The 18,115-nt window shown below is 30.6% G+C and overlaps 1 protein-coding gene and 1 long non-coding RNA gene across 2 annotated transcripts in view; one reads left to right on the forward strand and one right to left on the reverse strand.

The window, feature by feature from the left end:
• The window catches only part of LOC118182128 (uncharacterized), a 105,390-nt gene that overhangs the window by 32,743 nt on the left and 54,532 nt on the right, over positions 1 to 18,115 (reverse strand). The gene's annotated exons all lie outside the window — the stretch shown is intronic.
• The window catches only part of Es2 (ess-2 splicing factor homolog), a 29,379-nt gene continuing 13,154 nt past the window's right edge, over positions 1,891 to 18,115 (forward strand). The window contains exons 1-4 of the mRNA XM_035351424.2: positions 1,891 to 2,058; positions 12,146 to 12,314; positions 13,930 to 14,031; positions 14,680 to 14,952. Of these exons, the coding sequence (XP_035207315.2) occupies positions 1,921 to 2,058; positions 12,146 to 12,314; positions 13,930 to 14,031; positions 14,680 to 14,952 (682 nt within the window). The 5' untranslated portion in view covers positions 1,891 to 1,920. The remainder of the gene's footprint in view (positions 2,059 to 12,145; positions 12,315 to 13,929; positions 14,032 to 14,679; positions 14,953 to 18,115) is intronic.

The raw sequence follows: 18,115 nt of genomic DNA on the forward strand, positions 1-18,115 counted from the left end.
ATGATTACTGTCACACATTTCTCGATATAGGAGTTTAATTTATGTTCAAATAATAACAATTAATAAAGACAATGCTACTTTTAGTCAGCATACCGAAGGCTAAGAAGTTACTGGTATTATCATCTTACTTCAAAAACTTGAGAGGCTTAAAATATCTTCTCATAGCTTTAAATTTTTTCCCGTTTTTGTTATATTTAATCTAAGCCATATAACATTAGAAATAGCATGGAAGGAACTTCAAAATAATATTTTTCATTTTCACATACCAAATTAATTAAACAAGTAATTAACTTATGCCAAAATAATAATACTTATACAAAAATTAATTAAACAAATAAATAATAAAAAACATTTTCAGATTTATCATCGAAACATTATATAGCTAATCACTTAATCAGAAAGCAGGAAGTTTGTTTGCTACTTTATAAAATAAACAAATAAAGTAAAGACATATTTTTGTGACATTAAAATTCAGGTCTGAATACAACTATAAATATATTTCATAGCGATAAAAACAATGTGTCCTTTTGAATATATCTGCTTTATCAGTGTGGGCTTTCATCAATGTACGCATTCATCAGTGTGAGTATTTGTCGCGTGAGCAATTATCACAGTGTTTTTTTTTTTTTTTTTTTAATCTAAAGGAACAATTTGCCTAGAAGAATTATTAAATTTTTTGTTTCGGCATTTTGTGTCGATTTACTACAAGCGTTGTTTCACTTTTCAAATGGTTGCCACCAAATATTATCGCCCTGTATTATATTTAAAGAAATTAAATAATGAAAAATCTGCATAAATAGATGTATGTTGATAAAACGACGGTACCTAGAGCCAACAAATTTTGAATAACGTACGTTTCCATCCGAATGTGGGCATCTGGAAGCCCAAATGAGGAATTTGTTTTATTATCTATTTCATATTTTGTAATACTTTTTGATTAATAAAATCAACGGTTTCAAAGCGAGCAATGGCAACACTGTACGAGGGAAAAAAAAAAAAAACATTTTGATATCTAGCAGGCGAGACTGTGTATCGGAAATTCTAAAGATATGCTCATTTTAAAATCATTTTGCTATATTGCTGCTGAACTGCATTTTATGGTTTAAGTGCGATGAACATGATATTTAATATATAAAGATAACACGAAAAACATTTCAAAAACGCAATGGCGTTTGGGCGTAATGTAAAATTTGAAAGCTTTCGGGGTTTTTTTAGTCCATAAGGGCTTTGTCCCTGATGGACTATTGTTTTCGTTTTGCGATTTTGCGTTTCACTTTTCAAACTGTTGCCACCAAATGTTAGAGTCTTGCATCATATTTGAAGAAATTAAATAATAAAAAATCTGCATAAATGTATGTCTATTTCTCTCATTGTGATAAAACAACGGTACATGGAGCCACAGAGATTTGAATGACGTAATCCTCTTACGAATATAGGCATGTGGAAGACCAAAATTAAAATTTCGAATTTTTTTTATTATCGATTTCATATTTTGTAAAACTTTAACGAATTTTTGAGTAACAAACTCAATGATTTAAAAGCGAGCAATGGCAACATTCTACGGCGGGGAAAAAACGTTTTTATCTCCAGCGGGCGAGGAACTGTATTGGAAATTCTAAAGATATGCTCATTTTAAAATTATTTTGCGACATTGCTACTGAACTGAATTTTATGGTTTAACTGCAAAGAACATGATATTTAATAAATAAAGGTAACACACAAAACGTTAAAAAAAAGACCCTTTGGACCTAATTTAAAATCTGAAACCTTTTTTTTTTTTTTTTAAGCTTTTATCGAGTGGGCTTTCGTCCGATGGGCCTTTCCTTCACACCTAAGCTTGATTTTTGGCTCTGCGGGCAGAAAAACGTAGCGGGTGCAAAACGAAATATCTGTGTATTTTCTGTGTGTGTCCAGTTGTTGATGAAAATGGAGGTGACGGAAATGGATAAAAAATTAAATACACCTGTGACAAGTAGTGCACTGCAAGAAAATGGAGTGGAAAACAAAGTTTTTTGTAGAAAGAAAAAGAAGATTTTATCTGAAGAGGAATATACAGAGGTAGGATAAATAAAGACGTTTTCTTTTTAAAATGTAATGCCTACAATTCGAAGCATTTTTGAATACAGAATTTAAAGCAGTACAATTAGATAAGACAAAAAGAGAAAAAAAAATAAGGAAGCACTTCCGCAAAGAGCCCGGTGGTAAATGTAAACATTGTCAACAATGGCGATAATAGTTCAAAACTAAAAAGTCCAGGACAAAACTCAAAAAACAAAAACCTAAAAATAAAAGTCCTAAAAATAAATATTGTAGTTTTTGTATTGAAAATGCTTATTTTCAGTGCATAGCTCTCTAAGGATCCAGTGTTTTTTTATTGTTGTTCATTTGTATTACATCTGATTCTGTAAACAGGAAGTAGCTTTGACTACATGTAATTAATATTGTCTCTGGGTGTTGAAATTTATGAATGCTTATGAAATTTCTTGTAAAATAGAGATGTTAGCTTGATATAATGTATAATTTAACTATATCATGTTTTTTGTCTCCAGAATAAATTGCTCAAAATTTATAACTTGGGATTTAGTATATCTTGGACTAATTTATAACTTATATATTAATTAATTTATTTGGTGATTATTTATTAAATTTGGAGGATAACATAAATTATGCAGAAGTTAGGTATACATATGCTTAGTATAAAAAATAAGAAGTCCACTCAGTGACTGAGTAGCTGAAGCTGTGAAATACCAAAAGTTAAATTTCCAGCTATTGAACATCCTAGTTATATGGGTTTTTCTTATGCATTATGCAAGTTAGTCTTTGTTACATTTTTAAGCTCATTGCTGCATTTCTAGTAATTAATTTAGTTCATCACAAGAGAACTATTTAGATGACAACGATGTTTAAATGCAAGTGCTTTATTTGAGATCATGCTAAGCTATTTTTGTGGAAGAAATTCATTGTCAAGTTGACAACTTCACAAAAGTATATCTTACAAACTGATGCAAGAAAAAGGTACTGCATCTCGAATAAATTATAAAATTTATATTTTGTTTTCTCTTTAGGGCATTTTATGATGTTAATTCATGTTATCATAAATAAACTCAACCTGAAAAGCTAAATTAACTTATGCCTGACAAATGTAAAAAGAAAAATGTTATTATTCACCTCATTAGTAATCTAGCTGTGAAGCATATATATTTAATTTTTTGTATTTCCATGCAAACATTTTAATTATTTCATATGCCTTTTAGATATGGATATTCATTTTATTTAGTATGCTGCTGTGTGTATTGCAAGTATTCCTACATGCAAGAAAAACATGGAAATATTTATCATTATTTTTAGCTAATTTTGTTTAATTAACACACCTACGCTTTACTCATTTTACACAATTTCGTTTTCCACTGTCTAAAAATTAATAGATTTCAAAAAGTTGGTAAAAATGTGTATTCGACTACATATACGCAAATACATATACAGTACAAAGTCCGTAATCCGGACTCGTCGGGACTTCGGCGATTCCGCATTATAGATCATCAATTTAAATCTGGTAAGATGGCATGCAGAAAGAATACAATTAAAAATATGAAACTTCCAAACTTTCACTTAAAAAAAAAGAAAGAAAGAAAGGGTGGAATTTGTATTTTCACTCACTCTCGTATTATTTGACCAAAGTTCCATAAAATTAAATCATCAGCAAACGTCCACTTTCACATCCTTGGGTTCTCTCGTCACATAACTGCCTCAGTCTCTGCCGAATATAATGAGAATAATAGAGGAGTTATCACAGAGCCCTGAGGCAGGTCCTGGCTTAGTCTGTAGTCTCTCGAAAATGATTCATTAAAATTGACAATGGATCTGCCCCTCAGAAGATCTTCAACGCAGGCGAGTGCTTTCCCATCAAATTTAAAAGCATCGGATAGCTTTATGATTATCTGATTGATCCAGGCTTAATCAAAAGTCCTTCACAGGTTTAAAAACATTGCCACTGTGTTGTTAGTGGGTTTAAAATTTTGTGAGTATAGGATTTGGTTCATTGCAGAGTTTCCCCTCCTAGAACAAGTAAAATGTCAGTCTGTGTAAAATCATATACCACTAGAACCATAAGAAGATTCTTACTAAAAATGTAAAACAAAAATCAAGAAGTTTTACAGCTGATTAGAAGATAATATTTACAACTCCCAAAACTCAGGAAACAGAAACAAGAGTGCCAAAAAAAAAAAAAAAAAAAAAAAGAGAGAGAGAGAGAGAAAGTCACCAAAGGAAAAGGAATTATACTACATTTGTGTCATGTTCTAAAATTTGATTACTATAACTTATTTTTAATAAATAATTGCCATAACTTAAAACTCTATGAACTACAATACTAATTAAGTTTAATTTAGCTTAATTGCAATACTAAGTGCAATCTCATGGTTATTTATTTTAAATATTAAAAAAAAAAATCTGATGTGGATACCACATGACTTCCTTGTATGGCCTAAGTTATACACATTTTTTGCTGCATTTCACTTAACTTATTTCCTTTAATTTCATTAGAGATATATTTCTCATTCAATTAAGCAAGGATGAGTAGCTTTGCAGCAAAGCAAATATAGATAAAAACTCATCTTTATTAAAAATTGTAAAATACAAACTAATAAAACACCAAATATAGTCAAAAGAATGTTAAAAAAAATTTTTTTTACAATTCAAATTATAGTTTCTGCGCAAAAACAAGCATTTCGGCTAGTGGGCAAGAAGGAAAAAAACTGAAAGTTTACTTTTATCCCACTAGGCAAAAGACATTGAAGGAGCAGCAACCGACTTACTTCACTATTCTACTCAGTTTTAAAGTAAACAAATGGCTGTTCATTAGGCTAAACTCACCACTTAAACTATTAAATTATTGATAATTCTACAACTATTTTATGCAAATTAATTAAAGGCATAAAAACCTTAACCGGAACATAAGAACAATATAATTCAGTTGATATAAATCGAAAAATGCAGAATTTACCAACATGTAAGAATAAAGTTACTGAGCTTGCCAAGCCTGAAAACAGAGTGGAAATGTGTATGGTAAAAGTATAGCGAATTGAACAAACTCAGTATCCACGTAAACATCAACTTATTTTCACTTAAAAAAATAAATAAATAAATAAAATAAAAAAATTGCACAAAAAGGGCATTGCGCACTCCTTTTACTTTATCCATGTGCACGTCGACCTATTTTCACTTTAATAAAAATCACAGAATTGCACAAACTTGCATTGCACACTCCCTTTACATTGTCCATATACACATCGATATATTTTCACTTAAAAAGTCAAAGGAGCACAAAATTCTACAATATAGGCAAACAAAAAATACATAATCTCAATAAAATACATTTTAACTGAACAATAAAATAACATAAAAAAGGAAAAACATGTTATACATTTAAGCACTACCAAAAGCAAATATTCACTCACCATGATTTTCGAGTTCGCTTCGTACACCCAGAGCCACGTAAAATTCAAAATATCAATCATACTCAAATGACTTTTCAAATCAGGTACTCTTTCTGATTGAACATTTCACATAGTGACCATCTGAACCTTTCTTTCTACAAACCCATTCAAATCCATCTAAACGGCTTTAACGCACACCACAAAAATGCTTACAAAACATCCCATGATTCAGAATTTCCCAGAATCATGCACCCGATTACGTCACAATAGGGTTTCCATAACATTCAACTACTCAGGCTACCATAAATGAAAAACAACTTGGCGATAAATCAAACAACAACTTTGCCATAATACAAGGGGTACCTTAAAGTCTACTCTACCCAATGTGTATATACACAATGGCTCCCAAAAGTTTTCGTACACTTATGATTTTCATTGAAATAGGGCTATATCCATTAATTAAAAGTAAACTTTCGGTATGAGATTTTAATATTAAGATCTATAATCTATTCGTAACAAAATTACATGAAATATTTTTTAAATATAGCGAAACTTTATTTTTAAGAGATTAATAATAAAAAAATGACAAACATTTTATCTCACAAAAGTCTTCATACACTTCAAAAAAATCTTGACAGATTAGTGAATATTTTCATTTTTCATTAAATTAATATTAGTAGGATATCCTTTAGTATCCACAACAGCTTTTAAATGTCTGGGGATAGATTTTACTAGTTTTTTTTTTTTTTTTTTTTTCCTCAAATTTCTGTATCAATGTTCATCTATTCTTCCACCATGGCTGTTTTGAGTTCGCTTTTCGTTTTGATGTTGTGTTTTCATACTTTAACCTCCAGCTCTTTTCAAATGTGTTCTATGGGGTTTAAATCTAGCAACTGAGGTGGTATTTTCAAAACCTGTGGACAATTATAGACACATTGCAGGTGCACGTTGAGAGCCATATACTTAGGATCGTTATCATGATTAAAAATAAAGTTGTTTCCAGTACCCAAATTTTTAGCTGATAATTTTAAATTGTCTCTTAAAATATTTAAATAAAGAGTGATTCATTATGCCATCAATAAATACCAAATTACCTAGTCCTGATGCTGTCATGCCCCCCCCCCACAAGAACACCTCCACCGCCATGCTTAACTGTTCCAACTAAGTTCTTAGAATGAAATTCCTCATTTTTTCTTCTCCATACAATTATTCGACCATTGGAACCAGAAATGTTAAATTTGCTTTTGTAAGCAAATAGAACATTATTCCAGTATGTTTCAGGTGTATTTATCATTGATTTTGCAAATGAAAGCCTAAGCTTTCTGTTTTTCTCACTAACAAAATTTTTTTTAACGGGCAGAATGCCCGTGTAATCCAGCTTCTCTGAGAACTCGTCGAACAGTTTAAGGTGAAATTGAAGTAGAAAACTTTGCATTAAATTCTTCAGAAACTTTTACAGCACTCAAACGTGGGTTTTTCACAAATTTCCTAATAATAAATCTCTATCATGTTTAGTTAACTTTCTTGGTCGACCTTTTCTTACCTTGTTTTCAATACGATTTTCTTCTTTAAAGCATTTTATAACATACTGCATTGTAGAATGGGATAAATTAACTAATTTAGCGATATTTCAAATTGATTTACCACTACTATAGTGAAAAATTATCAATTTTCGAATGCTGTTTATAATTTTTTTACGACTGTGACCCATTTTTCGATAATAAATAGAAAGTTATGAAGTAAACAATAAAAAATTAAAGCAAACGGTTTTTTAAATGCCACCACAATGCAAAAATTAAAAAAAAGCGGCAAACAACAATTCTAATTTTGATTTTATCCAAAAATATTACAGTGTATAAAGACTTTGAGATAAAATGTTTATCATTTTTTTATTATTAATTTCTTAAAAATAAAGTTTCGCTATATTTTAAAAATATTTCATGTAATTTTGTTATGAATAGATTACAGATCTTGTTATCGGTTCGAGGCTAATCGGTTGATCTTTACAATATGGTAACTGGTAGTTTGGCGACATTTTGGAGGCGATAAAGGTTACTACCTGGGACTTTGGTAATAATGTGAACAGTACTCAGTTCCGATTACGCATTATTTTGCGTGAGGAAAATGAGAGATCATGGGATATGTCATATGATATTAATGGACGAATTACGGTTCTTTAATCGGAAAAGGGGGGAAATCGGGGAAAAAATGTGGAAATTTTGTATTTAGCTTTATTCTGTGTTGTATGAAACAGTGTTGTTTAATTTTTGGATCCCATGGCCCTAACTAAAGTGAATTCGAAATGGGTATTTAGGCATTGTGATAAAGAGAAGTTTGCTTTTTATTTAGCGGAGGAAGTATGGAGGAAAAATTCGCAAAAAAAATCTTTCAATAATTTTATTGAATGAATTAGAAAAGTGTATCCGCCATGTAATCAAGATTCTGAAGAAGATTAGGTAAGTTACTATTTTTAATTATTTGAGGATATTATTTTTATGCATTGTTCTAAATGTAAGGTGGAAAGGAATTTGGTATTATTGGGAAAATTGTTATTAGCAATGATTTAGTTTAAAGTAATTAGGATTGTAAGGTAATTTTTATTAATTTAATGTATGTGCTCATTTATATTTTAAGTAGTGTTTTTGAATTTAATTATATTTTAATGAAATGATAGTTATTTTGTGAATTTTATGTTTGTAGGAATTTGGTATACGTTTAAGTTGAAATAAACGTGCATGGAAATAATTTAAATATTTGATACTAAGTATATGTAATGCTTGCGGTATGAATTCGTTGGTGACGTGTATAATGTAATAGATGATTTAGAGCTAAAAGTTTTTGGATATTTTATTTATTTTATATGTGGAAATGTTCATATTTGTAAAGGGTAAATGCTTTTTCGCGATCAGGTAATTTCATATATGTTCTTTTTACCGGGTTTAAAGATTGAGAAAATTGTCATGTATTTTTGTGAAATTTTTCTAATTTATGAGAAAAAAGCAGTGTACATGGATATAGTGAAGAGTGTGCGTAATGCCATTTTTGTGCAATTCTGGGATGTTTTTTTAAGTAAAAATAAGTCGATGTGTACATGGTTTAGTGATATTTTAATTAAATGATAATTATTTTGTGAATTTTATGTTTGTAGGAATTTGGTATACGTTTGAGTTGAAATAAACGTGCATGGAAATAATTTAAATATTTGATACTAAGTATTTGTAATGCTTGCGGTATGAATTTGTTGGTGACGTGTATAATGTAATAGATGATTTAGGGGTAAAAATTTTTGGATATTTTATTTATTTTATATGTGGAAATGTTCATATTTGTAAAGGGTAAATACTTTTTCGCGATCAGGTAATTTCATATATGTTCTTTTTACCGGGTTTAAAGATTGAGAAAATTGTCATGTATTTTCGTGAAATTTTTCTAATTTATGAGAAAAAAGCAGTGTACATGGATATAGTGAAGAGTGTGCGCAATGCCATTTTTATGCAATTCTGGGATGTTTTTTTAAGTAAAAATAAGTCGCCGTGTACATGGTTTATGTGTATGTGTTATTTTGAAAAACGCGTAAGGAGTATGGTATTGTGCACTTTTTCCCAATTTTGCAGTGAATATTTGTCATGATTAAGCAGTTTTGTTTGATAAAATTTCTAGCATAAGTGTAATTCGGCTACTAGATTGTTGGAAGAAGTGTTCAGTAGATAAAAAGAAAAGAAACATGTCTTTACTTCGTGAAGACAAAATGGCGGCGGGGGAAAAAAAATAGAGGGTTGCTGTAGGAGAGTTGGTTGCCAAATTTTCACCAAAAAATCGCCAAGTTACCATAATGTAAAGATCAACCTTAAAATCTCATTCAGAAAGTTTACTTTTAATTAATGGATAGATCCCTATTTCAATGTTGGGAGCCACTGTATATATATATATGTGTGTGTGTGTGTGTGTGGTGCAACCAAAAAAGGTGTACAACTACATGTTAGAGCAGTCCCATATACAAAATTTCTACGGCTACTCATCCTTAAGTTATGTGAGATATTGTTGAATATTTGAAAATTAGGTGTTTTATACCTTTTTATACTTAACTGAAACTAATTCATGGTGCTGGATCAAAACTCAAAAATAATAATAATAATAATAATATAAAACATTCATGTATCTATATTGACATTCTTATAAACATTCGGATAGTGGTAGTACAATTTAACTTTTAGGTTCGCGTTGTGAGTAACCTATGCAAAAGGAAATATCAATAACCCAAAATTCAATTAAACTCCATGTTTCTTAAAAGCCTCCAGGCTCAAACAAATGGAGGGACATGGCAGACCACAGTAAATTATACACAAGATAAATACACAAATACAATTAAATTTTAAACACACATTTATTAAATTCTAGAATATTATTATATTACTAAATAATGGATAACTGATCAGTAATCCTACAACATACTTTTACTATGAAAAGTAACACATAATGTTACACGCAATTACAGCTTACAAAAATTTTGATTAACATTATCAAATCCTACTGTATCATAAGAGTAACACCAGTATTTCTCCCATTTCATCTTCTAACTTTAAGTATTTATTCCCTTTAAGAACACTGATAATTTTCACATCGATTAATTAATTTAAGTAATTACTCAGATTTCAACAAACATTAACATAACGACTCTTGCTTAAGATAATTATTAAAGTAAAACAAAAATTTAAAAAAAAAAAAAAAAAAAAAAATCACTCACGGGGTGAAGTCCATACCGCACACTCCCTTTACTCGGGAATACCTTTGTAAACTGATTAATAAGGCGATTTGACTGCTCTACATATCGATTAGCGTCCAAAGTTTACTCGAGCGCCACATTATTCCTGCTGTCCTTTATTCACAAAATCCTCGTTAATGGAGATAGACATTTCTTGCGAAATTTAAAAATGACTTAATTAAAACACCACTGAAGCTGTCCTTACAATAAATAAATTCCAAAGCACGGAAGGATGAAAAATCGACGCAGCTGACACAGGCAGAATAAACAGCATCGAACACCTTAGACGGATTCTACACGAGTCTCTTTCATTCTGGGAGCCTCGAAACCCACCAAAAACGTAGAGCACCTTTATAACAGAATCTAATTAGGAAGTCAAAGTCAGGAAAAAAACAGGAACACCGCATCAGGATCACAATGAGAATCTGCATTTCAATTCTTGGAACAAGGGAATCGGAATTTATGCTGAGCTCTACGCCTTATGCCAACGCAAATTCTCGCCAGCTAAAAGAGAGAAAATCATATCCGCTGCTCGCTGGTATACGCTGCTCGCGAGAGCAAGACCCGCGAGGGTCAAGCCCCCACTTTTCCTCCTCTTACTCTTCATGAAAATCAGAATCAGAATAATGAACTCTAGCCTTGTGCAAGCACTCAGGAAATCTCAGTTTCTCCACCTGTGTGAGTTCATAGGCTTTCAAAAATCATAAAATTAAAATCACACCAATGCCGGAATTTTACGTTATCTAAACTGAGAAAATGACACACCCATGACGAATCAAACACCAGAAAATCTGACAATGCAGTCCGAAAAACATCTGTACACACAATGTGAGAAAAAAATGGACCCCCAACTAACAAGCGAAACTAAGCTTTACGAGAATCCAATTACCTAAACTTAGTACACCCCCCCCCACACTGTCTTGAAGTAAGCAAAACTGCAACTTTAACAAAGCGAAAGCAAGACGATTTCCATTTCAAACGCCATTAGTTAAAAGGCGACAACACAACACCCTACTGCCTCCATTGTTAGTAAAAAGGCTATAACCCAATAAACCAGATGTTTTTCCTTGCAACCGTCTCCTTCCTTGCAACGCCTTTGTAACAATTCCTACTCAAGAATAACGAGTTAAATAAAACCTTAAGAGCTTAAGAATACTTTTTTCCAGATTAAAATACACATGAATACAAATAAAAATTTTAGAATAATAATAACTTAAAACACATATTAATAATTAAAATTCGCTACATAACAATATGTACGTACATGAACATCAAGAAAAAATCTCTTTTGAATCCATTTTGCTGTAAACCGTCTTTTATTCTGTCTGTGCATATAGTTGTCATGCAAAAGCATTGTTCAAATGGTTTTGGGAGTAGTTTAAATGGATATTTTCATTAAAATAAGATACCCAAAATTTTTCACGATTACAATATAATCCCTTTACTTTGTACAAGAAAGTAAAAATGACTGTGGTCTTGAATGTCCTACGGTCAGCACTCTTATATGTATTCTTTCCTTTTTAGATTCAATTTCTTCTGCTTTTTATATTTAATTTCTTCTGCTGTAGAGTTTATTTTTATTTTGGGGAAATCGGAAATAGTTTATATGGATAAAATATCTCTAGAATTTTATAGAGACTATGAAAAATTTATCAAGATGTAATTTTTACTTCCTTGTATTTGAACATAATTTAATAACCAACTTTTGCATTGATTTTGTTTGTTTTCTATAATAGCATTCGTTCAAAATTTTATTTTTTATGAGTTTTATATATCGGACTATAATATAATATATGAATAACTTTTGCATTGATTTTGATTGCTTTCTATAATAACATTAATTAAAATTTTTATCTTTTTATGAGTTTTATATATTGGACTATTGTGCATTTAAAATATATTCTGTTCACAATAAACTGAGAAAAAAAGTGTTTTTTCTTTCCTTTAGGAAATGGAGAAAATAATCACCCGAGACTTTTTTCCTGATTTGCCTAAACTGAAAGCTCAAAATGAATATCTGGATGCCTTAGAAAAAGGAGATCTTGCAAAAATCCAAGAAATCCAGTCAACTTATCAGCTAACTCAGAGTACTAGAAGTAAAATCAGTTCATGTAGAGGTTTGTATTAGCTGTTTAAATACATAGTTTAATTTTACGATAAACTAGTTTGCTTTGTTTTTTAAATGCTTTAAGTTACATTGAGTGGTCTAAAATTGTGGGATAGGTGGCAATCAAGAAAGCTGGTATTCCGAGCACTTAATGTAATTAAGTATTAAAGCACTTAATCTAATGATTTATTCAGTCGCAATTAAATATCTTAGGGTTAAAAGTAGGCAAGGATAAATATATTTAGTTCCTGTAATATATCACACTTTGTGATTAGCACTATATATTTTATATGCAGATATCACACTGTGTTCAGTTGTAAACCAGTTTACAGAAAGAGGAAATTTTCAAAACAAAGAAAATAATATTTTTCAATCTTGTGTTCTTGAAAGAATGTCTTCCTTGGCAACCCTTAGCAGTCAAATTTGACTTGGTATTGCCTAGGATAATCATTTTTCCTGTACCATTTTTGTTAAAGTACATGATACCTAATAATTTATTCATCCTAAAGCTGTGAGCTACACTCTTAGGTGTGCATATGTTGCTCAACTGAATAATTAGCAGCATATCCAGCAGCATTGTTTATTAATGTGAATGGTTAAACAGAGGTCTTTTGCTTAGAAAATAAATATCATGCCTTAAAGCCAAATGCCACGATTCTGAAGCCAATAATGCAGATTTCTTTCTTGGTGTATTTGTTTGTTGCTACAGAGGCTTGCCGTATAAATTGGTTACTCTTCGGTTATCGGGACCAGATTCAGATATATGTATGTTTGACATACAGACATGTACATTATGCACCTACATATATGCATGCATTCATTCATACACCCATGCATACATACATTTCTGAATATGGTCCCAATAACAGAAGAGTACCCTAAATTGCCAGTTAGGTTATTGACTTGTTTGTAATGAATGTATTGTTAATTTTTTCTATCTGTTCTTCATTTTAGCATATTAACAATCAGTTTTTTTAATAGGATACCCCCCCCCATTTTTAACTAAACATAAGCACTGTGCAGAACAAAATATTGACTTTGTTTCATTTTTCTCTCTCTGTTTCTGCAACAACACTTGTCCCTCTTATGCTCTATCTGTATTCATCTGTACTTTTGTTCTAAATTAGGACCTTCACAAGTCAAATTTCTACTACCTCTTATTATAATAGGTTTTCTCTACAATCACATGGCATTAACAAATGTCTCTCACAGATGCATTGGCGTTCATACCAGGTGAGCGTGGAAATTAGATTAGTGTATTAAAAGTCAGTGGAATGGTCCTCAGTCTATGGGATTTTTGACACTTTGAATTATCTTTTTTGATTATAAGAATATTTAAAGATTGGGGTTCACATAATGAAAACATATTCCTACAAAATTTATACTGTCAGTTATTATATTTTATATCAGGTATAAAACAAAATTGGTGACTTCTGGTAGTAAACGTATGTGAAATTCTTTAGGTAATACCTTTTAGAAATTAATTAAAAAAATGCCATTACTATTTCTGATCAAAATATGTCTATTAAATGTTAGCCATATTAAATGAAAAGTTTATCATCGGTATTTGCACATAATGTGATTTTAAATAATTATTAGACTTATTTGTTGTGTACTTTCAACAGCTGCAACACCTGCTACATTTGAAACACCTGAGCAGTTACAGAATGTTTCACCTGTGAGAAACACTGAGGATGACAATGAAGATACTGAAACTGTGATAACTGGTTTGTATGAATTAAACATTATTATTTTTCAAAGTGACATTTATAGTTTGTTAAAAACTGATGATTTTCCACATTCTGAGGAATTTGGGAACTTTAATTATTTAGCTTTTATTAGAGCTTGTACAATTTCACAGAAGCCGTTATAGCATACAAGTGCCCTTTTATTACTTTGTAATAATTTTAGCTAGTATGTAGACTTTCATACAATTTTAATTATTACAAGTTTAGTTTATTGCACAAGTAAGTTTGTAAGGTGCAAACCTTCCAATCAGACTTTTCAATATCTATTGTGTTTAATATATAGTAAAAGAATTTGAGCACTGGTAAATTACAAATAAACAGTATGTGTAATTTTGTTTTCAGTTTGGAAGATTAATCATTATGTAAGAATCCATTTGCATGTTTTCAGTTAATAAATTATAATTTTGATCTTTTTTTTTTTTTTTTTTTTTTTTTAAATAAATTTAGAGTTTTCTTTCAGAACAAGTTCTTTCTTACTGTAGTTTACTTATTTATTAAATATTAGTATTTGACATTTTTTGTCAAATCACACCTGTATTATTGTGAGATGTATTTATCATGATTTTATATTTTTTGTTGTATTTTATACTAGCATGATTTGTATAATTCATTTATTTAACATTGCAGTTGCAACAGAAAAAATTAAGAAATCCTTGGATAAGTTTCTGTCTGAAGCAACAAGTGAAGATAATGCATCATTTCAAGTAATCATGCAAAAATCTGCTGAAGTGCACCAAAAAAAATATCCATGGTTATACAAAGATGAAAATCTAGAAGGGAAAAAATTATCAGACATGATAGCATTACCTCCTTCTGAAAGGAAGTCTATTGAAGGGAAGAATAAAGATCTAGTAACTTGGGCTTATAAAAACAGAAATTATCTTATGTATGTTCCAGACGGTATGTATTTTTTTTTTTTTTTTATATGCAATTGAAATAAATAAATTCTCACATCATTCATTTTTTTAAACCTTCTGCACTATTTAAGCACTACTTATAATACAATACAAAGTCTAAACTCTGGGTGTCCTTGGATATTTTGGCACAAGAGGTGCTATTAATTTCAAACCTCACATTTTTATCTGTATTCAAATGTTGCCACCAAATATTATCACTATGTATTGTTTTTAAAGAAATAATAACAAAATGTAAAATAATATGTGGTAACACACATAAAAGGATGTTGCCACCAGTCTTATCTCCATGTATTTTTTTAAAGAAATATTACAAATATAAAAGAGTGTTTGGCAACATTTAACACTTTATTGGGAATTTAAAGGTATTCAGTATAAAATATTTTTAACATTTCTCCAGTGTTACCATCAGAAGTGTTTGACTGTATTAAATAGCTTCGAATCAAAAAAAGCTCCAGGATCAATAGAATCAACAATAAGATTTAAAAAAAAATTTTTTTAACTCACATTGATTTTCTAGGCGTAGCATTATTATTAAGCATCAATATTTTCCAAACTTCTGGAAGAGTGCAATGATTACACTAGAACTGAAACCAAGGAAATACAAACACCACCAGAATACAGGAATGTGGTATTTTTTACAAGCAAACTTATGTAAACTGTGATACTAAATAGTGTTTATACCTTCATTGCTGAAAGTAATATCCTCATTCCTTTGGTTTCTAATACCAGCATTCTATGACATACCAGCTGTTCAGAGTTGTGGAGTATATCTCAAGTGGATGAAACAAAAAATTATTGGAGAACTCTTTCTAGACATAACCAAAGTTTTTGATTGTGTCTGGTGGGGCGTACTCATACACAGATTGCACAGCTTGGGTTTTCTGTGTTACATTATAAGCATTATTAAATCCTGTCTAACTGGCATAGACTTTGTCATTTGCATTTCTAATACACACTCCACATGTCATGCCATTTGAGATAGTATTTCACAAGGGTCTCTTCTCAGCCCTATGCTATTTTGCATTTATGTGAATGACATTCCACAGAATTAAGCACTATGCTAGCAGTGTATGCTGATGATAGAGGCATCCAAACTTACTTCCACAAACTTGTTATCCTTACTTGCACAAACTTGTTATCCTTACTTGCACAAAATGCATTTCTGAGGCCAGTCATGTATCATTTATGAAATAGCATTCATGTACTTGAGGCATGACTAATCAAATGGAAAATACAATTAAATATTGAAAAGCCGATGGCAACCGCAAGGAGAAGAAAGATAAACTGGAGGCTAGAACCTTATGGGAATATGCTTTCCTGGGCTAAAGCAAGTCTTTTATCTTGGAGTGATCCTCATTAATACTTTCACATGGACTACACACATTACATCTATTATTCTGAAGTTTTGAGTGCATAAAGCTAGATGCTTTCCCTTAATTGCTGAAAACAGAGCTCTTTATGTAGACAACAAAATACTCATTTAAAATGTCTTTATATCTGATGTTATGCCTGCCCTGCCTAGGCATACTCAAGTTGGACTAATCGAAAGCAGTTACAGTGTGCACAAAATATTCTTTGACAAATATGTAATGCATGTTTGTATATCTGTAACAATAAAATACATAAAAAATTAAATGTTGTTCAGCTTAGAAATATATACATATGTTAGTCAAGGAATACCTTGAGAAATCTTCCTTGATTAGTAATGAATGTATTAACAATTATGATAATGATAGATTGATGCTGGCAATGCAAAATGCCCCAGGCCAACCCTTTATGTAAATAAGATCTGTGGGTAGCAATTATTAATTGTCATTTTTGCTTGTGTATTACTTATGTCTACTGTCAAAATGCAAACTTGTGAAACTTCTACTTTATAGACTCAGGAATTTACCATAATGGACTTCTTTGAACTAACATGATTTAAAGAAAAAAAAAAATTTTTTTTGACAGGGATATTGCTTTGGATGCAGGCACCCTGGGGACTGCACCATTCCATTTCACCAAGTACAGAATATTTTTAACTTACTTGTGCCAGTTTGTTGCCATTTGCAAAGCCATATTTAATTTTATTTTAAAATTCAGTCTGTCTGTTATTGATTAACAAACTAAGCAATTTAAAAGTATAAATGCAGTTCTTTATCTCAAATAATGCAGTAAGGGTTAATTACCAAATGGAACTGAGGAATTACACTAGTTAGATTTATTAAAAGCATTATATATTTTTTTCATTTTTATAGTAACTATTTTAGGCAGCAAGTGAAACAGTCAACAGAAATTATTAGGTGCAAAAGTGAGGTTTGAGAATAATAGCCCTTCCAAGCTAAAAAAATTATAGCATTACTCAACACTGTTGTCACATCATGATCAAACTCTATGAGAGGTAAGTTTCTCTCTTATGGAATGGCAACAAGAGAGATTGTTGTTCGAAAAGCTGGATGACCGAATTCCATTGTAACGATCATTTTGTGGATGTTGCGTATTGTAAAATTAACCTGTTATTCTGTGCTAAATAGTATTAAAATGCGATATATTAAAAGATCTTTCATCTAAACTAATTTTTAACAAATCACTCATTATTTTCACTGAAACTAACAATGATGTTCATGACAACTGTGTGGGAATTCTAAAGATATGCTGTTTTGAAAGATTCTGAGAATTTGCTGTTGAAATTTTATATGAAGGAAGTGTGAAGAAAGTTATATTTAACAATAAAGTTAAAATGGCAAATCCATCATGCATTTTCCATACAAAAATATTCCATTTTGTTCCCTTCCTCCATCAGAACTGCTTTTATAGTTTTCAAATAAATATTATGTTTCCTATTCTTTTCTCCAACTCATTTCGTATATGTTTTGTAGGATTTGAGTCTGGAGAATATAAGGAGTTTTGATAACTTAAGAACAGTTACAGCCACAAGTGAACGTTTGAGGCTGCATGTTTAGGATCATTTTCCTGATAGACCATGAAAGTATTTTTATATTGCAAATTCTTTTGCAGGTGCTTTTAAGTTTTCATTAAAAATACTTATATTCGTATGTTGATGCATATTCATTTCTTCAAATATCAGATTTCTTGTGTCCAAACCATTATATTTCCACTGACTTATCTACAAATATAAAGTTATTCCAGTATGATAAAATTTT

Source organism: Stegodyphus dumicola, chromosome 5, assembly GCF_044657685.1.
Source record: "Stegodyphus dumicola isolate Sdum_Otavi_A_Nest chromosome 5, ASM4465768v1".
NCBI lineage: Eukaryota > Metazoa > Arthropoda > Arachnida > Araneae > Eresidae > Stegodyphus > Stegodyphus dumicola.